This window comes from Diplotaxodon limnothrissa, linkage group LG9 (assembly GCF_057381915.1).
Source record: "Diplotaxodon limnothrissa isolate DT_005_m linkage group LG9, D_limnothrissa_male_GT1.1, whole genome shotgun sequence".
NCBI lineage: Eukaryota > Metazoa > Chordata > Actinopteri > Cichliformes > Cichlidae > Diplotaxodon > Diplotaxodon limnothrissa.
This window is the reverse complement of record NC_140604.1, coordinates 26,285,732-26,308,434: the sequence shown is the minus strand read 5'-3', so window position 1 is coordinate 26,308,434 and position 22,703 is coordinate 26,285,732. Positions and strand designations below refer to the sequence as shown.

Below are 22,703 nucleotides of genomic sequence, written 5' to 3'. Positions count from 1 at the left end.
TCAGGTCTGTTGAGCCAGGGTGTTATCTAAAACCTGCAGGACACCTGCTCTCGAGGCCTGGAGTTGGCCACCCCTGTATTAGACTGTAAATTTGTGGATGTTAGGTTAAAAACACGTACGCATAGAATAAAGAAAACATATATATGTGAATGGGTAAATGACCACTGTGGCAGAAATTACCTTGAATGCTCAAATAGGGCAAAAAAGTCTTATATCAGAACCAGTCCGTCACATTTGGGCACAAAATTAAGGTGCTTAATTCAAAATTAAGCAGCTTAATTTTGTGCTTTTGTTACGCACCTTTGAAGCTTCTACCTGAGCATGCAGAGTCCTGCCTCATTTAATATAGGAGCTATTGCCTGAAAACACTCAGAAAGACACAAAAGGAACAAGTATGCCTAAAACATATACAGTTTCCATCTAATTTTGTTACATAATTATACTGTAATATCTATGAGAAATTTACTTGGTTGGTATCGTTCAGTTTATATCAAGCATATTTTTCTTGATTAATTACTGGACCAGACAAATATTTTTATTTTTCTGTTGCATTTTAGTAAAACAAATATTATGTCATGTCATGTTATGAGGGCAAAGAAAGTGTTTTTGAGTGAAGGAAAGATACCATATATGACAAGTATTTTGATTCTAAATATCTAATAATCATTAAAAGCAAACGGTATTAAAACTATACTGACAACGTTGTTCAGCTGATTGGAAATTTTTTGCAACACAAAAGAAAAGAAAAACTTTGTGTTTAAATAATATTTTCTAAAGATTTCTTTTATATATTAGCAGACTCACAAAAGCCAATTCAAGCCCAGGACCCTCCTGCAGTGAGGCGACAGCGTCACGGTTGCCGTGACGAAACATTACATTAAAAGAGCAATTAATTTGATAAAATGCCCAGCTTTGAAACCGAACACCTAAAATGTCGCAGCTTCAGTCTGTGTAACCGCGCGGGAATCGCTGACACGCAGTGAAAAAGAAATGAGACCCTCTGAATGACCCTGGTGAACGGATCCTGCTAACAAGCAGAAGTGTCTCACTGCTGTGACAGGAGCGTGGAGAGCACAGACTTGCGTAGATCCCCTCCTCCCTGGAGGGGAGAGGGAGGGGAAACAGGAGGACAAAGGAGGGGGGAACAACTAAGCTGTAGTGCCTCTTCACCTCACTGTGCAATACCTTTTGTGCAATACTTTTGTAAATAGTCAACGGTGCAATAGACTCAATACTTGAAATGTGCAATTCACTTGTATTTTTATTTTTATTCCTATTTATTCTATTTATCCCCTTCGTATATTTTATTTATATTGTCTCTGTATTTATATATATATATGTGTGTGTGTATTATATATATATATATATATATATATATATATATATATATATATATATATATAATATTCTGTAACTCTGTAACTTCTGTCGGTGCTGTGCTTTTTTGGAAATCGAATTTCCCAGAGGAACCCACCCGAGGGATTAATAAAGTTCTATCTAATCTAATCTAATCTAATGTGTGTGTCACCACAGAGCAACAGCTCTAAGGAGACCGAAGAGAGACTGAAGCACTATTACTAGAAACCATGTTTGTCACAAGGAAATAAAAAGACTGCACTGCAGGTTGCCGTTCCTCAAAGAAGTACTGCTTGACAATCATTTGTTAGCTATGAAAATTTTTTGTAGTATTAGCTGTAACACAGAACTGTCGCGATTCAGATTTGAATGACATAAACGGTGTATGTGATGCTTTAAATCTACAAGTGTGACCATAAGGTACTTTACTCAAGAGAATCACCACGCAGATAAACATTACTACAACACACAGACAAACTGCGAGGAACAAGTGACAGACGGTAGCAGAGGGAATGCTTCACCACAAAAAATATTCAGACAACACATTCAGTTTAGAAAGAGGCATTACATCCTGCATCTGCACGTACAGAATGACAAGCTCTCAGAGCCTCCACTGAATTAAACTTTACATCAGGTGTTCTTTCCACTGACACTCATCCATCTCAAGTCATGGTGGCAGAACTGGTGTGGAGGAACGTAAACACACACATGCACTCCTGACACAGGCGAAGTAAATCAAATGAGCCACTTTGCGATTCTACGCTTGTCAGAGAGAACAACAAGACTCGCTAGCTGAAAACATCTGGCATTCCAGTGCAAACAGGAAGAGCAGATTCCTTTAACAGCTACTAAAGTGCTCTTTAGTGCAAATCAAACCAAATTCCACTGCATACACAACGCATGCCTCTGCAGGTGTGCGTATATACAATGCTTTCCATCAGTTCAAGTCAACCCTGTTACATGTTGAAGAAAATGTACATTTTTACATCTTTAGTTAACTTTAGGGCAACAGAATCTCTGCAACCATAAGAGAAAAGAGAAATTATCCAGTGAACAGCAGTTCTCTGGGTCTTGTTGATGCACGATGTAAGAGGGGAATAGCAAGACTGCTTTGAGCTGACTGGAAGGCAAGAGTAACTCAAATAACCATAACTTGGTTTACAACCAAGGCATGTGAAAGAGCATCTCTGAACGCACAACACATGAAACCATGAACCAGACAGGCTACAACAAAGCCGAGACCACACTAGGTGCCACTTCGGTCAAACTCGCTAAACTGGAAATAGAAGATTAGAAAACCATTGCCTGGTTGATGAGAGTCAATTTCTGCTGCAACATTTAGATGGTAGGGTCAGAATCTGCTGTAAAGGATGATGAAAGCATGGATCCATCCTGCCTTAGATGAACTTCAGGCTGCTGCTTGTGGTTTAATGATATGGAGGATATTTTCTTGGCACAATTTGGGCTCCTTAGTACCAGCTGAGCATCGCTTAAATGCCAAAGCCCACCTGAGTATTGTTACAGACCATGTCCAACTCTTTTTTTAATGGCTCAACTTAGATTCTCATTGAATTCAGTGTACTCAAAAGGCCTCCACAGTCACCAGATCTCAGTCCAATGGAGCACTTTTGGGATGTGGTGGAACGGGTCATTCACATTATGGATGTTCAGGCATTTATTATTTTTAATTCACCAAACACAAATTCCAAGTAACACACACGCCTTGATATTGTGCATCCAAACTGTGTGTGCTTAGGAAGGGCAGATGTAGTGCATGCTCTTTGCATGAGTAGGTAGGTGGCTTGTGGGAAATTTGTGTACAGGGCTCATGGCCATGATAATCCATCCATGTTTGCCATTAACCACTTTCCCACTTTTAGCAACATTTTTTCCCCACAACTCATAGAAAATGTGTCAGAACACAGTGAATTTGACTGTATGCAGGTGGCCAAAGAAAGCAGCTGCAGTAATAGTAGTGCTGTAAAAGAACCAATTTCCCTTTTTTCCCACCTAAAAAAAAGCAGGAGGCACAACATCAACTGAACATGCCATAAGCCTTCAAAGTAAAGTATTTTTTTAGTTGTGCTACGAGGTGTTTCTTCCAGTTGTGCAAAAATACACAATATGCATATTTTTTTATTCCACATAGCCTAAAAAAATATATAGTGAAAAATGTGTAGTTCCATCTGCAGACTTCATTTTAGTGTTATCTGAAATCGCAGTTCAGAGGTTTGCCAAATGCATCACATAAAAACACTCATACATGCAGACTCATAATCAGCAGTAGGATCAATGGTAGTTTTACACTGGAAAAACTAATGGACTGCATCTGCCTCGGAAAACCGTTCACTCTGCTCTATTACACAACAAATTTTTCACAGATTTGTAACTTGTGACTTTGTATGTAAGTCGTATCGAGCTGTGAGATTACCCAGAAGCTCCATGGCATCATCCTCGTCCTCGATCTCCTCTTCCACAACAGAGGGGGTGGGGCTGTGGACTGAATCAAAGGAGTCCTGGGACAGCATGGCAGCCAGAAGCTTCTTATGATGATGCTGCTGCTCCTTTAGCCCTTTGCTCTTCGCTTCCATCTTCAGGCTAAAGGTGAAATAAAAAAGTCTTAGCAAGAAAAATAGCATAAAATAATATTTTTCAACCCTCATACAAACTGAATCACAATTAAATACTTATTAGCAAGTAATTACATTGTTGCTCACTTCTGTAAAGCATTTTAAAGTTGAATAGGTCATGAATCTGAAGCTATTATCTTCTGCAATAATATGCTTTGAGTTTCTGGGAAACACATGGAGAAAAATAACGGGTTTTATAATAACAGTGTTCCGACAGTAATTACATACTCTCATCCTAATCTGTTAGAGTTGTATCTAAGCAGACTCGAGCTTCCTAGCAAAAACAAAATAATGCATCTGCCCCAGTGCTATGCACATGCATGACTATACTTAAAAAGGTGTTTCGCCAATCATTGCACTTGGTAGTCATTCCATGGCTGGCACAGACAAAACAGAGTACAGTTATATGAAGTGTCATGTAGGTGCAGTGCACCTTGCTGTACCTGGGTAGCAGGAAGTAGATAAGACAAGATAATTGCTCTGAGGTGAGCAACAGTTAAACACTACCCACAAACCATTAGGCGTTTAGAGGATGTCAGGTTGAAAAGGGAATCTAAGCTCAGGATTTATAAGCATGTAGGTGTTGAAAGCACCCCCTGCAGTTTTTACCCAACGGGGGAGCCAATGATCAAATCCAAACGAGTTACTTACTGCTTGAATCTTTTAAATATTCAAGAATGGAAAAGATATATCTTTTTTTAAAGGATCGTTAAATATTTATAAAATCTGAATACTATATTTCTAATATTATTTCTTCTTATATAATAGCCAATAGTATTACTGCTTTGTTCCAGCACGTCTGGCTTCTGTTTACATTTCAACATTGTCTTCAGCCTCCACTATTTGTTTTATCATAAAGGCGTACGCTAACATTTCCCACATGGTAATTTATAAACATTACGCGCTGATTGCCACGGATTTATCCATGGAAATCACGATAAAGCCATCCATACGTCAACATTTGTGGAAAGAGGATCACAGTTCTGAGACTGTATTCAATTAAAATAATAACTATATGAAAAAAAAAGAATGCTTTTCTTCATATTTCTGTTCCCACACACAACAGCGTCTTCATTTTCCTTTACAGTTAAGAGATACACATACCACACTGAAGGCTGGCTTCCTCTTACCTCTATATTGGCGAAATTAATTTTCATATCCCAGTGGCCGAGGGCGTGGATTATAGGGGTGGAAGAGAATTAATTTGATGCTAATCTCAGTTTAATGACTTCTATTTACAGCTAATGTGAAAGGGTCAAAAGATATTTCTTCATACCCTCCGTGTGGTATTTATGCTAATAGTATCTGCTAATACGAGTAGTGTGGTTGGTATGGGGTGTTTTTTACAGCTTTTGTCTTTGGATGAAGAAAAAAACAAAAAAAGTTGGACCATTTCGCTGTGATTGCAAACAGTCAGGTTTAACCTGAGGCTAAACTTTCCAACATTGCGGCGAGAATCTAAGATGAGAACAGCAAACAAAGCAGGAAAGTAATAATTGTGAAAAATAGAAGTAAACAAAAAAAAGAGAGAGGCTGCTCGGCTAGCTTGTGTGGAGACAGTGTTATTACTTTTGTGTGTTGTATAATGGGCCCACATCTAATATGAAAATCTCAGGCCCACTGTGCCTCCCTGTAGCTGTCCCAGAGTCAGCAATTCTTTTTCACCACAGGAGCCAAAACATTAAACACAATAAATATGACAAAAAATGCAGCTTTACGGCACTCTCTCTTCCTGTCTGAGTGACCAATAAGTAATCAGAACCCATAGAAGCGAATGTCTTTATATTTTTGTTAACAGAAAAAAACTTGTGTTCCTGCTATACGTTAAATGTGGAAGCCTCGCTCCACCGGAACTCCTTGAATAAACTTTGGCCACAGTTCGTTCTTGATTTCCCAAGTGCACTTTGCACTTATCCCTCTGGAAACTGCAGCCCATCATACAGAGAATGGACACAACCTGTCACTATCTCTTATGGTCATAAATGACAGGTGGGCTGGAATGAGGGACAGAAGCAAAAGCTTGTAAGTGAAAGCAAGTAAACTTGCAAAAGTCAGAGGAGGAAGATGGACTGCATAGACGAAAAAGGTCAAATGCATGAGGAAGAAATAAAAATATATGTGCTTTCAGATTGCCGATAGAAGTTTTAATTTATTTTTTTGGCAGAGCTTAGTTGAAAATGTTAAAATTTTCATTGGGAGTGTCTCAGATGGACAGGAGTACAAATGAGTATATCAGAAGGACAGCTCTTTGGGAGGTTGAGCAGACAACGTTGGAGAGGTTAGAGAGCGGTGAGCATGGAAAAAGAAGACCACAGAGGAGGTTCATGGATGTCGTGATGGGGGACATGCAGAGGGTTGGTGTGACAGAAGAGCAGGGTGGGGGAGATGAAGTCATATGAACCGCTGACTCCTAAAGGAAGCAGCCAAAAGAAGAAGAAACTGAACGCCTATGAGCACCATGAAGGGACGCCCCATTAAAGTTCACATGGGATTTTAAGCGAGGGCACTGCTAGTCTTTGCCAGCTTTCCATTACATCAGTGGTCATTTTTAGCTTCTCTAATTATAAACCTAACCAGTGGATTTAAAAATCTCTAGCCACGAAATTTTATGTCATTTAGTATTATGACTTTTAATAGAAACATGACACTAGGCTGGGTCAGAAAACTGCTTGGAGTAATTGAAAGTGATGTGGATCCCCAAACAGAATGTGATAAGGGAGCAAGTTCCCAGTAAATGCAATTAAGAGTTGATATAAATGATCTATGTGATGAGCCAGGTACTCCCGTAGTTAATGAGAGAAGAGGCTGTGATTATATTGGGACACGACACCATCCCAAACAAACAGCGGCTCGCGTTTCTCACAGTCTTAATAGGTAAATACAAAACATCTCACTTACACGCACGCACACAGAGCAGAGCTCATCAGTGAGCCCACACACACATCCCTATCTCCCAGCTCAGGGTTTAAACTAAGTGATTTCTCCCTATAATCCACCCATACAGTAACCTAATGAGATTAACACTGTGTGTATGTCAGCTCAGGCCTGAACATGATTTATGGTTTTATATCCATTCCTCCTTTAATTTGTCATATCAGAAGCACATGCATGCACTTGTGTGTGCGCACTAACACACATGCGCAGCCCTTGTCTTATCCATGTGGGGGGTAACTTGTTGGCATAATGCATTCCCAGAAGCAGAATATTTGTCCCCACAGTGACACATCTCTCCGTGGCTTTCACACAGCACCACAAGTTTGTCACACTCCTCATAGGAAAATACATAACATCTCATTTACACAAACACATATATCCGGTTCTGTTGGGACCATAATTCGTGTCCCCTTAGTGACAAAAGTCCTTATGGATGAGTGAGCAGTTAGGTAAAAGTCCCCACCAGACAGAAAAACATACGCATGAGTGGACACACACACACACACACACACACACACACACACACACACACACACACACACAGGGCAATAGCCTCATCTAACAACCAAGTCCACTTGACTTGGAACTTAAAGGGTTTTTTTAAAGATGACAAATGATTTGATAATGCAACGCACGACACAGTTATACTGTCATAAACGGGCCATTTTTAAAATAACAAGCAGAAAATTTCTTGGCCTTGAGGACACAGAAATGAGGTTAGCTTTAATTTGAAATTGGGTTGAAGCAGTATCATGGCAAGCATGTTTGATCGCGCCTTTGAAATGGGATTATCAAACCCATTCAGATGGGCATTCCTCAGGCAGCCAGAGTTAGAAGTCTACCTCCTCCTATTTAAAGAGCCAACAAGAGCTTTGTGAAGTTTCTGAAGTTTTAAACTTTTTGCATTAAGTGACTCAGACGCACACATACACTCATATAGATGACGTCACAAATATACTATATTCCCAATCACTAACCTCCCAGCAGGGCTGCTGTCTCCACTCCAACATACTTCAGTTTTAGACCGAGGGACGGGAGGGTGCAGCATTTCCGCAGCCAGCGGGTCTGCGTCATCTTCGTCCCGACCAACCCACTCCCCCACCACCCGAGGGCGCAGAACTGCGTTATATCCCACCAAGTTCTAAAACAGAAATGCATATTAAAACAGCAGGAAGTAGCAGACAGAAAGGGAAAGATTAAAATGAAAAGAAGCAGAGGTAGAGGTGAGAGGAGTCAGAGAACTGCTATGAATCTCTATCTTAACACTGTGTACTTTTAATTCAAAAAGAAACCCTCAATTATAATAATAATGGAGTTTTTTTTAAATAATAAAGTTCAGAAAAAGAGTAGAGTGTTGTCTGATATCTGCCTCCCAAGCAGCCTCTGTACACATTTGCACGATTCAGTGTGCAAAAAGCAAAAATACTTATCCTCATCTTTCACAAAATCCAGAAGGAATTCTATTGTCTCTGCACGATCTCAGCAGGTATTTAGTATTCATTCCCTGTTCTGTTCCACAGAAAAGAGGGAAAATCTCTGGACTATAAGCCAAGGATGTTGGACATGGTGCGCTGAGCAAAAAGTAAATTCCCTGTCAAAACATATGCTGTATTTCTCAGAGCCAACATTTTCAAAATCGATCTGTGCATCTCCAACCTGAGCAGCCGCTGCACTATTGTGCCGGGAGGGAATTTGGGCCAGGCGAGGACAAAGGCAGAGCGCAGACAAAGCTTTGCGAGTAAGATCCACAACGAAGGGGCAAGGGAGAGGGAGATGGAGGACATGCTTTACTGAAGTATCACTCTCGAATATCAATCCCTTGAGATAGCAGTTCATCATCAGAAAAAGATGATGTCTGTGCTGCTCTGTTGAGCAAGTGAAAGTTAAGAAATCTGGCTCTTTTATTTGATGTAGCATGAGTAATTCAGCAGGGGTGATGAGAGGAAGACCAAACTAGTGTCAATATAGGAGTGTTTTATTTTCCCGGCTAGTTAATATCTACCTGGTCAAGCTCATCAGAGATGGCGATGCCTGAGGAAAGAAGAAAATGGTTTAAAGCACAGAAGCATCTAATACGGTTTTACATCCCAGCTTAGGCTGCTTCTAAGCTTAGTGGTGAGCCTGTAAGATAAGCTGCTCTATCCGGTTCCTTCTCGGGATTAACAGTGACATTTACAGAAAGGTCTAGACTTTAGTTCTATATGTTAAGATGTATTAAACGCTGCTGAGTATGATGTAAGCATGCATTCTGCTGAGTTGCAGCCACTCACTGCGCGACAGGCTCTCCAGGGCCTTGCCGAGCTTCTTGCTCTCCTGCAAAATGTGGTTGAGCTCATCAAAGTCCCTGCTCTCCCTCCAGTCCCAGGGCGGGTACTCGATTGACCGAGGCACTGGACATCACAGAAGCAAACATGCAATTTACGTCAGCGCATCCGAAAGCATTGCAGATCCACTTTGTGTGAGTATTATGAAATGGATGAGAACTGACCCTATGAAATGTCCAAATAACCATACTACAATCTGCAAACACCCCTGCTTGACTTTCTATTTGCCCAAACACGACTTTGTGAATTACTGCAGGATGAAGTGAAATGGAAACTTTGGCAGAAAAGTCACAGAGTGGCTTCCAGACGCAGAGAGCTGACTGGACTGAGGCCAGGGGACAGTGTCTGTCAGTCTCTTTGATTAACAAAATAACTCAAACAGGAGCAGGAAATGACCCACATATGTTACTGATGTCCTGCTCGCGTCCCCTAGCAGCGCTCCAAAGCTTTTGGCGGTCTCACTCAGACATGCAAGGAGCAATATTGTTTTTTAGAGGACGGATTACTCGTTCATCCATATCAAACGTTCTTATGCTCAAACACAGCTGGACGGAAAATCAACATCAAGTAACAGTGAAGACGTGCCAAAAATGTGCCGGTTATCTACCAGCCTTCAGTCTCTGAAAACACACTGAAAACTATAGAGAGGAATTTGGATTAAACTTGATGCATGTTTGAATGAAACTAATATGTCCTGACAGGTGCAGAAAGTGAGTGGTCTGTTTCCCCACAAATAAACTCGAGGGCGAATATTTGTCAGCGCTGCAGCTACAATCTGCCTTCCCCTGCACTTGTTCGCTCTGACTAAGCTGCTTGGCATTCTAACAACTGTAAACACACAGCAAATTCGTCTGCCAAATACAGACATGAGAAGGGGGGGGGGGAATCATTACTTCCGGCAACGAGTGTCATTCTCTCCTATGCGTGGCTCTGTGTGATGGTGCTGCCCCAGCAAAGGGCTACGCTGCATCTTAATAGCTTAGATTAGGGGTTAAGAATTCAATTCTCTTTGGATCTGCCCATTAAACTATCAGTCAGGCACAAGTGAGGCCAAACCCTTTGCCAAACAGTGCACAGAAAAGGAAGAGGGATTCATTTTGATCAGCGTGTGAGTGGACCTTTAGTATGTTTTTGACAGCTGTTGTGCCGGCTTCCTGCATACAAACTGTGCAATAATGATGAGAGACAGTTCTTTTGATTTCAATTTTTCATAAGCTGTGCATGCCAAAACACCTATGCATGTATTTTTAATGTGATTTGACGTTAAATCTAGCTTTGAAAGCTTCTTCCTCTGAAGGGGGCAACAGGAATGCTGCTAACACACCAAACCTCGATGCTGATGCACAGTTCTCCCGTTCACTCGTCCTCTTTTATGGACTTCACGAGGTTCTCGTGACACCCTCATCCTCTTGACTGTGAGCAATGCTCCTAACATAGTCTAAAATAGACTCGGTCTGGCAATGACAGAGCACAGCGTTACATTATTGAAGAAGTCTGTGGCGCCGCTTGATACCCATTTGACCTATTCTTATTGCCTCAATTGCCATACTTCATTCTAACACCACAGCTAAAATTAACCCAGGAAAATCATTTTCATATATTCTGCATGAACCCAAGAAGTCTGTGAAGAATCCCTCTTTAGAGTGCGTAGGCTATAATAGGTGGTCCTTAATAATGAACTCGTCTGCAGGGCTCTGAAAGGCTGGAAGGAGGACACTGGACTATACAGTGTGACTAACTTTAATTAGACATAATTATATCAAATTTAAAATGGAGATTAAAGTCAATGGAGCGTGTAATTGGGAAACAACCGATATCAACAGGTATCAAAACAGTGCTGCTTCACATTTAAAAATGGATTATGTGTGTCCGGGTGTGCATGTGTAAGTAACACAACCAGGAAAAAATTTAAGAAGTAAAGATTAAATAAAAATTAAACTTACGGGATTTGGATTCTGGTGAAGGCGGAGAGATACTTGAAACAGCAAGGTCGCTCTTTGATTTTTTTGGCTTCTTTGGGTGAATTTGCCACGGCTTTTCATAGTTGATGTAATCCCTCCGAGTGTTTTTGTTTTCTGTCAGGAAAGAGTCTGAATTTATGTTCAGCATATCATAGGACTATTTATCATGAACTGGGGGTACTATGTGCAAAGGCAAATACTTTGTTCTTCTTGTGTGTGTCTACCGCAACCATAAATGACAGCAAAGCACAGGAGACATTTTTGCTAAAATGAATCAAGGGCAAATATATTAAACTCTTTTTTTTTTTTTTGCGGGGTAGACAGGGAGTTTTGTTCGTCCAGGTCCGAGAGAAAGGCAGGGGACATGCAGCATATGTATAATGTGTTTGCATGTGTGTGTGCACCAACCTGGGGAGCTCTGTGCCCAAAGTGCAGCAGAACCTGAGAAAGCTCTGTGTAGCTTGCCAGGGCTGTCTTGCTTGGTCTGCAGGTGATCAATGAGAAAAGGGATTGGATGGTCTGGAGTCTCAGTTATCAATTTGGTCATCAACTCCTAGAGAAGAGGGCAAAGCAGAGAGCCATTAGAGCAAAAGTGGCACTGCAACAAGAGTGAGAGAGAAGGTCCGAGCAAGCGGAGTATCGGCCATGCTGATGCTGAGAAACACAATCAATCCCTAGAAGCATCCCAGGAGTTTTTTGGAGTTGAAATCACTCAAAGCAAGTGTGCGCGTCCAGCAAGTGGAGATTTATACCAAGCCCGGTATCACAGTCTTTAAATAATAAAAGATGGTACTAGTTTTTCCTTACAGACATGGAGCAGTTCCCTTCCGTGTCTATTAGTAAAACATGTCTGCAAGCTTGTTAAAAATCAGATGAGGCAAATAAGTATACAAGTAAATAAACACTGCAGGAATCAAGGGTGTTCTTCAGCAGCCTTTTCGCTGAGTAACATTTGAAATATGAAGGGCAATTTTTAAAAAATGCTCTAGAATACCAGAGAAAGCAAAATGAAGGCGCAAGTTTTTCTCCAGCATCACATCTGGTGATTTTCCAAAGTTTGCAGCCTGAAAGTGTTATTCTGACCACGTGCATTTGCACAGTTGAGAAGGTGTTGAGCAATCGTTGTGTTAGTATTGTGTATAATACACTTTCAGCAGGCCCACAGTGACATATGGGACTTTTCAAGGTATTTTGAGGGTTAGATTTCATTTTACTGACTTATTAGTCTGCCAATAACTCAGTATATATTTGTAATCTCTGATAAGTATGAGAAGGTGGCCCCTTCCTTTCTTTTTGAGCTGCATTTGACAATGGTACACAGACTAATATAAATTTTTAAAGTATGACTAGCGAATATAGCGCCACGGAGACCTGACTCAGTGCTGCACAAAGCTCCACGGATATGATGATGGCAGCCAGTTATAAAATTCAATATATCACCCATGCCTAGATAGTTTTGACACTTAGAGAGGAACTTGGCATTGGCAGTCTGACAAATATAAGGTGCACAACCCTGTGAATGTCACAAAAAGTGCACAACTCCTAGTTGTGCTCCTGACTTGGTGCACTGCAGGCTCTTCCAATCAGTTTGACACCGAAACAATTATTTACTCACAGCTTAAGTTAAAAATGGAAACCACACGGACACAAGTGGCGTGCACAAGACTTCCGCGGATGGTTGTTCATGTAGAAAGAGCGCCCAGATATTACATGTAAGCATAAGGATAAACTCACATTTTTGAATAAGGACATTTTGAGAAAAAAGCAGCAGAAAATGAAGAAGTGTACCTCAGAAAAAAAAGAGAGAAAAACACACTGGTGGGAGTCACAGTAACAGGTGCTGAGGGTGGAGGCCATATCTCACTCTGCATGCTAATTTCAAATCCTTCAAACGCATGATGGGAACTGCTTCAAACGAACGATCATGTTCAAACTAATCACGTCCTACCCGTTTACGACACATTCCCTCCTTGTACACACACACTGACAAAAAACACAACAACAGAAAAATATTAACACTGCCCAAAACACTTCTTAATACACTAGCTACGATACAAATGCAAGCGCAGAAGTGGGTTTTATTTTTCTTCACCTACAGAAAACCACAGAGCGAAACTCTTATATCACAGCTATAGGGAATAGCAGTCCCTTTGAATATGATGGGTGCAGTGAAATGAGCATATGTCTGCTCCTGTCAGTATATTTGTGTGTGCCGCTGCGATACGGTATGAGAACGAACTCTGTTTGACCAGTTTAAGCCATTCAGAGCAGAGCTCAGGCTGACTTCAGGATGACTACTGCAGTGAAGCAGAGAAGCCATTAGTGGACTGCAGTGAATTGGCAGTAATGTATGGATAAAATGAGTGCGTCTGTGTGTATGTGTGTGTTTAAGTATTTGTGATAGGATACACTGTAGAGTTGCTTACCTAGCAGAATTGTATTTTCCTACGCTTTGATGGCTGGTATGCATTTGCCAATATGAGTTTATTTGCATATGTGCGTGTTGTTGTTTTTTTAAGAGGTAGAGACAGGATAAAGAGAGCCTGCCTGTGTGTGTATTACAGCTGGCTAGTCTTGGCTGCACTATGTGTGCTCAGAAAGCTAATCAGGTAATTGGTCAGGGGGACATTCCTGCTCTGCCCCAGTGTCTACAGCAGCTCTGACAGGAAACAGCATGTGAATGGATAAACAGGGCGCATGCTGAAATGTCTCTCTGTAAAGGCCTAACAACACAGGCAACTCACGCCACTGTTTGCAGGAGTAGCACCACATGAGAGAATAGCGCACCGAGAGTTTAGCAAAGCAGCGCTCCTCACCATAGTCTAACAGTTTAAAACCTCTAAAAGTGGCACAAGGCAAAAGTTGTAATTACTGCTTAGTAGTTCCTGTGGGTAATTTAACTAACTTACCAACAGGAGGTCTATTACTGAAGGTTGTAATTTGGAAGCAAATGATGAGAACTCTGTTAAGTGCCCCAAGTGTTCATTTCTTTTTGCAGGAAAGGGGTAAAGGGAAGACGGTTCTTAGTGGGATGTGCGTTCACAGGGATGCACAGACAAGAGAAGGAAGCGACGATGCAAAGAAAGAAAAGATCCCATAGCTTGCAGCTACATGTGCATTCTGCACACGTCTGTACTGTACAGCACTCTTGTGTCAACGTGTATTGATTGCACGCACTACAGAGTGTTCTGCTTCCAGCATGACACATGGCTGTTTAATGAGCTAAAGCACCTCTTCGTCCTTTACCATCTACAATGACAATTGTAATAAGGCAAAACCTCACACTGTAAGCAGCAGATCCCACTAAATCTGCACGGTGGATATGCAAGCATTTGCATTGCTCACGTATGCAGCGGAGCAAAGTAACCGTGTCTGACACTTTCACGTTCTATGGTAATGAGCTGCTTTAAATAACACCAGTCTTGTTTTGATAAGCACATGCTGTTAGACGGGTAATCACATTTCCTTCGACAGGAACCACAATAAGATGTAGACTCAAATTTGGGTCAACATTTTTCGGTGCAAGCTGACTTTAATACTATTTGGTTTGGACTTACTTGCACCAGCAGAACATCGTCCTTAACGTATGGTTTTATATGTGTGAGAGAGATTTAAAGAGTGCCCGAGAGTTTCGGTCTGTGAAGCGGTGATCTCCAAGCAGCCCAACAGGTGGCGGAAGCAACTGAGACAGTGGAGTCTCAGTTCGTATCTGTGCAGATGCGTCGTTTGGCGGGATATCTGCGTGCCCCAGGCAGTTTCGTTCGGTCACAGTAATTGACAAGCTGTCAGCCAGCCAAGAGACACCCATGTCCTTGGAAGCTCTCGAGGACTCTCTCCGGGGACAATAGCAGTCATGATACGCTCACTGATGCCTGATACCCCACAACTTAAACAAACTCCCTGAATTAAAAGTGGAAAGAAGTCGAAAATAAGAGAGGAGGGCAAAGAGAAAGTTCTGGAGGTCGTGCACGAGTAGCAGGCTGAGACAGTTTTGACGGTGGCATTGAAAGAGGACAGGAAGAGAGAACTCTACCAGGGTGGTGGGTAAGGACAAATCTTCAAACTCTGGTGACACAGAGTATCCACGCGGTTCAAGTGTCGGTTGCAGTATAATAAATTTTGCCAGTCCCAAGGGGTTCATTTCCATTTGTTACCTTGGACACTTGGATAATGATTTCTCTTGTGCAAATCAAAGACGGAATCACAAAGAACACGGACAAGAATAAAAAAGGCTGAAGTAAAAAAAACAAAACACCAGATACCGACAGAGCCAACGCTGCTTCACAAGCTCTGTGATTTAAGCGACTTTGCCTAAGCTTTAGTTCTTTTTTGTCAACCTGTGAGCTGATGAATTTCCTCCTCAGCCATTGTAGACTCCTGGTGGACTATTTGAGCTATGGATTTATGGATGCAAGGAGACACTGAGCCTGCAGCACACAACACTTACTCTGCATGAGTCGGCTTTCTGTGATGTCTGTGTTCCAAAGAGGAAGTATATCTATTCACATATCTACTGAGACAAGCGCAGTGTGTCTGTATTGCAAGTATGAGGGTAGACATAAGAGGATTTCAGCAGTATAGAGCACATTTACACATTTTATTTCAGGCTTGCTTGAATAAAATCAGTGTCACCTTCAGCATGTTCCGGACTTGCAGAAACAGCTCCTCCAATACTCCCTGGAGGGCTTCCTGTCCCTGTCACCTATAGAAGAGGCCAATGGCTGCCAATGATTTACTTATTCTTTCTGTTAATAAAATATGTCAATGCAAAGTCATATCACAGGTGACTTAAGGTGACATGTGAGTGTCTTTATAGTTCAGAGCCAACGTAGGTGAAGACACGCAGAGGGAGAGCAAGAGATGTGCCGGTGGAAGACATCCAAACCCTGAATAAGCAGGAAGGCAAGAGCAGAAGAGATCATGTGGAAGAGGAGACTACAGGAGAGGCAATGTCACCTGGCCAGACTGGAACCAGCAGATAAAACTGCTCTCGTCTTCCTCGCTGATATGCACCCTTCACTTGCTTTGTCCTTGCGGAGTATTTGCTGATTATGTTTGACCGGTTTCACTGTAGGGCGCTGTTGGATTGACAAAATTTGCCAAAGCAATTTTCAATCAAACATCTTCCAGTATCACATCTTTCCCCTTTCCATTTGCATTTGTTTCTCCTGCAGTTTAATTTGTGCCATTTACTGTTCTCTGTCACTTCTGCACTTCTGCAACTAGGGAGAGCAATTATTATCACCCTCTATTTATTTCCGTATGGTTTCCGATACTGTTGGATTAATAACAATAAAATAAGCGTGTAAATGCTAATTTGCTTATCATCTTTTTGGTAATTATCTGTGGTGCTTGCTGTGTTCCACAGGAACAGATTTATTCACAACATTTATACGTGACTTAACCTTTTCAAAACCTACATGACGATCTTTCTGCTGCACAGCAATCAAGTAATTAAAATAGAAAACGAAACGCACAGAGGCCTTGCTATGACTATCACTGCATTCAATGTATTTTGTGTTCTATATGAGAAACACTTTTTCTTCACAAAGCTCTTCTTTGCAAACTTCTTGGGTATCTTTTGTATATCTTTTTAACTACAAATCAACTTCACACAGTCACAAGACTACCTAGCATTTGAAAAATCAGAAAAACTGAATTTTATTTACTACGCTCACTGAACACTTTATTAGGGACACTTTGCCCCATATTGCCCACACTATTACACCACCATGTGCCTAAACTCGTAAGAAAAGCCAGGATGGACTCGTGCTTTGATTTTGGTTAGACAAGCTTCTATCAGCTGAATGCTGCAGCAGAATCTTCTATTGTTCAAAAGTTTTGGTGAGCTCTTGTGTCAGTTTTTCGACACAGTGTGGACCTCTGCTGCTGTAGCCCATCTGTTTCATTCAGATATGGTCTTCTCTGTTGCTTTCCTATCACCTCGAACCAGTCTGGCCATTTTTGGCTGATCTCTGGCATCAACACGCCATTTTCACTCAAAGAACTGCTGTTCTTTAAGTATCGTCCCAATTTTGCCACTTTTTTATCGCCATCACTCAAGGATCTCATCCACGAGCCAGCTCTACGTCAACAGTGTGTAGATTATCCTCTTCAAAATAACATACTGTGTAGCACAATACAATTTGGGACAACTAATACTAGTTAGAGCTAAAGTTGGGAAGACACAGAATGAGCACTGTGGATTGTTTCCGCCATCATTTACATTAAAGCTGAGCTGGAAAGGTAATGGACAAACAGCCAAATGAACTTTGTCTTTGCAACCTTTAAAAACACACACATTATAGAAATACATACAGTATGAGCACTGATAGTGTCTGCACACTGTACACACATGGTCATTAGTCACCAGCTGAACAAACAGAGGGCAACTGTCAAGGCTCTTTGTATCACATGATCAGCTCTCCTACACCACCAGCATGACTATCAGCTTCACACATCAGTAAGCCCCCAGGATCAGCGGGCTGGAAATGGACGTGATATCTTTATTAGCATGCACCAGAGCCACTGTACTCTCTCTCTCTCCTGATTGTTTCCTGTCTTCTTACAAATACAAGGATACTCCTTCCCCCTGCCTAACACTGCACGCTTTAAGTCTTCCTCATTTTGGACTTCACTCATCGTGTCCCTGCTCGATCTTCCAGATACCACAGAAATGCTTTACCTTCCCTCTTTGTCCCCATCCTGCACTCCCTCAGGACCAACCTGGCCTTGGGCCGTGTGTTGAGCCGCCTGTCTCGTGGTAATTACTCTAACTGTGCCTGAGGGGAAGCCGTGTTAACCCGTGTATGACCACACATCTGTCACACCAAGTTACCAAACTCAAGACCATCACAGAGTTTGAAGAAAAAGATAACGTCTAATTGATACGGATGCTGCAGCACTTTCTCTGGCACATTATGATGCAATTTAACCAATCCTAACCTTCTCTCCCCTGAATTTTGATGCTGTTCATTTGTAAATGAATCACTTACCCTACCAGCCAGACATCAAAAGGGAAAAAAGGCTTTGTTTCAATTTTCTCACGGTGTCGTAATAAATTACCAAAGGAAATCATTTTATTCCTAATTGACAGGTATTTACCAAGCCTACACATTTGCTTAAAATGATTCAAAGTGAGCAGATCTGTGTCTGCATGCTGTAATAACCCACCAACATGTGTGCATACAAATGGCTGAAACTACAACCAAAAGAGCAAGCGTAGAAAACCCGAAGCTATACTTAGTCTTGAAGATGTAAGGTAACGAGCTTATCTGGATTTATGATCAAAGCGACTCACTTCTCATACTGGACCGTATGCAATATGATATACAGAGTGTTTTTGATAATTAATGCTAAATATTTAGTAATACCCACTGTTGCATCACCAGTCTTTAGGATGATCATTCATTAATTTTTGCTTCAGGTCAGTTTGGCTAAGTGACAGACGGAGAGGTTTCAATGAAGTTACAGAAATCCAAAATAAAGAGAAGAAAAGGAGTTAAATTGGATCACTTTCCAGCAGGAAACACAAGGAAATAAGATAAAATTCATCTTTTAAGCTATGTGTTTTCTTTAAAGTTACACCCTTTGTAATTAATGATACATTTTTGTCGATGTTCTTGTTTATTCGACCTAGATGAAACAACACTGTAATGGATGAAGTAACATTTATGTTTTGTAGTACATTTTCAATATGTCACACTGGCCTATTTTACAAGTGCTCGTTAAATGGCCGTAACACTGTTATCATTTGTGCTAGAGATGAAATGCAAACAGCTTTGGAAAGAATAGAAGAAATTTGCTGTAAAAAAAGTCAGCTCCACCTGGATTTTACCATGTGCTCGTCACATGATCTGACTCCTCGACAGTTTTAATCTAAGGAGAAAATTAAAATTGTCCCTGAAAGATGAGAATTATTTTGTAATTTTACAGCCAAAATTACAAAAAACATCCAGGTGACCTGTATGATACTTGGATGATAAAGGATTAAGGAGTCTAGTCAGATTCTCTGAGCACCGAAAGTCCTTTTGAATTTTTCTTCACAAATTTGCTTAACCCCATGACGTTCTCGCTCAAAGTGATTAGAAAAGGAGGTAGGAGGTCATTTTTTGGATTATTTGACGGTACCCTCTCCCTCCTGTCTGCCACATCCTGATTAGTCTCCCCCCCGCCCCCCAAACACCTGTTCCCTATTTGCCAATTACTCACCCATCTCCCATCAGTGAGCTGCTCACTGCAGGATGTGCTGTTCCTGTATGTTCCCTGTCAGATCGTCTTACTTTCACCATGTCAAGATTTCCAGGCATTTCTTAGTTTTTCTTGTTTTCTAGTGTTCTTGTTATTTCTCATGTTTAGTCATTGATTTTCTTGTGTATGACCTTTTTGGGCTGTTTTATGGATTTGCCTTTTGCCTGCTCCCTACTTGGATTGTTTACTTTGCTGCCTTCCTTGTTCCTATGATCACTGCTTATTTTTGACTAAAAATATAGACTTTGGACATTTACTAAGCCTCCCCTGTATTCTCTGTTCAAGTCCTTTCCTCTCTCGTTGTTACATTGCAGAAAATACTGACCTTATTTCCTGTTGAAAGGGAAAAAATAAGTTGAAAGAAAAGAAATCAGACAGCAATCCAAGTTCAAAGAATATCAATTATATTAAATCCTGAACTGACTGACCTATGATACACATTCCTAAAAAATAAGACCAATGTTCTTCTGTGTTCTAATTTATAGTTAATTTAATGATTTTACAAAATATACTGTTAATGGCATTTTCTAATCATTTGAATGACAGCTCTGCAGTCTTACAAGAAACGGATGCAGGCAGAAACATGGATATCAGCATAGAGAGTGAAGGTGAGACAAAGGTTCTACCTCTGTAGGGCGGATGCTGTTTGGTTATGAAAAGTATGACATGGACCAGAAAACTGTACTTTGCAAATTATGACTTAGGTCAACTCAAATACCAAGTAGTCCCACATGCATTAAACTGTGATGCACTGTGTTTTCTGACACCTTTCTAACCAATTTGAGCTAAAGTAGTTCATCTGTTGCATTGAACTACTCAGCCTTAGCCTTTGGTCCCCACATGCATCAACGAGTCTTGGCCATCCATCACTGCTCCGTCCTTGGACCAGTTTAAGATACCGACCACCAGAGACCAGGAACACCCCACAAGAGCTGCAGTTTTGAAGATACCCTGATCCATTCATCTAGTCATTGCAATTTGGCCCTTGTCAAACAAATCTTTATGCTTGCCTATTTTTTTTTTTTTTTTTTTGCTTTCAACACATTGACAGGTTTGGGTTACATCTCACAGTCCTAGTTCCATTGTAAAGTCAAATGCTCAAAGTAATTAAGATCAAGCAATGTAAATTAATATTGTAATTTATCAAATTTTATGTGACTTTTTTACTTTTTGACTGATGGCTCTCAATTAACATGAATCAATTCAATATTTTAGGTCTTTAACTATTAAGCATTTTATTAAGTCTTATTTCAGAGTATTTGTTTGTATTGTGTGAATATGCACTGTTTCATTGTTTCAGTGTCTTAAGTGGGCGCGACAGGACTCCAGGTTTGTAGTGGCTCAATTTTGGACAATAACATAAATAATATGCTCTAAAGTGTCCAGCACTTTAATTTACCTGCAATTAAGCAGAACATTTAACATGTTATAACAGCAATTATCTACCTGAGTTCTGCCATTTGGTTTTCCTATACAGTGTAGATAATCTTGAAATGGGAAGAAATCACAGTAAATGCAGGTCTGACACAGTGAACACATATTTATTAAGTTTAGGTGTATGTTTATGGCCAACAAGAAATATTAAAGTTTCACTGAGACAGAAAGATGAGGGATGTTGGTAATAATGTTGGTGAAAAATAAGCTGCAAAACACTCAATCACACAGAGTCCAGTAAATTATCTCCAAAGGAAGTGGATCAATAGGTCAGGTGGTGTGTGTCTGTGCATATACGTGTTTCCCAGCCCTACCTGACCTCTTAACAGCACTGCAGGGCTGGACTTCTTAAACCCTGGACGCAGCACATTAGCAGAACTACACAGCTGAGCAAGTTGGAGTGGAACTTTTCTACGTGAACGGATAAACAGTTCACTCAGAGAAATCTTGAGGGAGAAGCAAAGTCATTTAACTTCACTCGAAGCAGAAACACCAATAAGTAGAAACTGAGCAGCCTACTCGTTTAAATTCCTGCACCTTGACCCAAAGCATTGGCTCAAACAAAGTGCAAATTCAGTACGGGTGTTCTTTTTTCCCCAGTCATCGATTTCAAATCTGTCATTCTCACTGTGTAGAACTAATTGAACCTGATCTTCTTTTTTAAGGCATATGAATGATGAAAGCAATACATACACAAACTTCAAAGAAATTATATGCATTCGTGTTGCGCCGATATTTTAGAAGCAACAGTATTTTCCATTTGCAAGTTTCTAAACACTGTTGTGAACAATCCAGACCTGTTCTATTTAATTAAATATGTATGTAAATCACACTAAATACAGTCTACATCATTAGTGAACTTCATTAATATCGCCGAGCAATCACAGCAGCCTCTAAACTATAACAAATACTCAATTCATGTCAAACCTGTATTCAAGCTATTAAAGTCACAAAGGAGAAAAAGTCAGACCCCAATTGCTTCACAGAGCAGGGCTGTATTTCAACATCTGACTGTTACACCAGTTTCCAGTTCAATGCTGTGACATTTTTTTGATCCAGGCAACATTTACATGATCCATCAGTTCACAGTTCCAACAGAACCATTATATCGGCTAAGACATGATTGACAGATCACAGCGGGGAGGAATATGAGAGCGGGTTTTTTTACACCGTCTGCTGATAAAGGCAAAGAATGCACCATTTTACACCAACTGTGTTACACGAGTTTAAATGTCAGAAGCTTGCAGGTAGATCCTGCAGATCCTCCTTCGATAAAGCAAAGATTAAAGAATTAGACCCATTATTTCATTCAATTAATGAGCCCTGTGTGTTGACAAATGTCAGGAAAGGGGGGCTTTTATAGTTTTAAAAAGTGGCATTTACAATGGAGTATCATACCGAGTATAACAACGAAACCTGAGCATGTGACCTTCAGCTTGCTTTAATGCCTAACACTGACTGGGATTTGTCACATTGCAGTGAAACTGCTAAGGCATTGGAAAGGGGCAGGTGTTTGAAAAGAATATCAATTTACCAAAACACTTTACAATACGTTAGAGAGCAATTACTTCAGTTATTATGAGAGGCTGCTTCACTGTTTTGGAAGAATATTATGTCTGTGTTGACTCAGCTTGCTATCTCTGCAAAGCAACTATTTCATTAGTGGGGTGGGGTGGGAGATCGATTCTCTGGCAAATCATAAGCTGTGTCTCATCAGGGCGAGTAAATGAACCCTCGCTTCTACTCACACTGTTTAAGACTGCAGCTGGGTATGAGGAAGGAGTGATGGCGCTTTGCCTTAGGAGGAAAAAAAT

The 22,703-nt window shown here is 40.8% G+C and overlaps 1 protein-coding gene across 1 annotated transcript in view; it reads right to left on the bottom strand.

Moving 5' to 3' along the window:
* lg9h8orf34 (linkage group 9 C8orf34 homolog) overlaps positions 1-22,703 on the bottom strand; it is a 69,360-nt gene that overhangs the window by 42,884 nt on the left and 3,773 nt on the right. Inside the window, exons 2-7 of the mRNA XM_085362202.1 lie at positions 11,614-11,758; positions 11,188-11,319; positions 9,191-9,310; positions 8,923-8,951; positions 7,898-8,061; positions 3,788-3,954 (exon numbers count right to left, since the gene is read on the bottom strand). Coding sequence (XP_085218328.1) covers positions 3,788-3,954; positions 7,898-8,061; positions 8,923-8,951; positions 9,191-9,310; positions 11,188-11,319; positions 11,614-11,758 — 757 coding nt within the window. The remainder of the gene's footprint in view (positions 1-3,787; positions 3,955-7,897; positions 8,062-8,922; positions 8,952-9,190; positions 9,311-11,187; positions 11,320-11,613; positions 11,759-22,703) is intronic.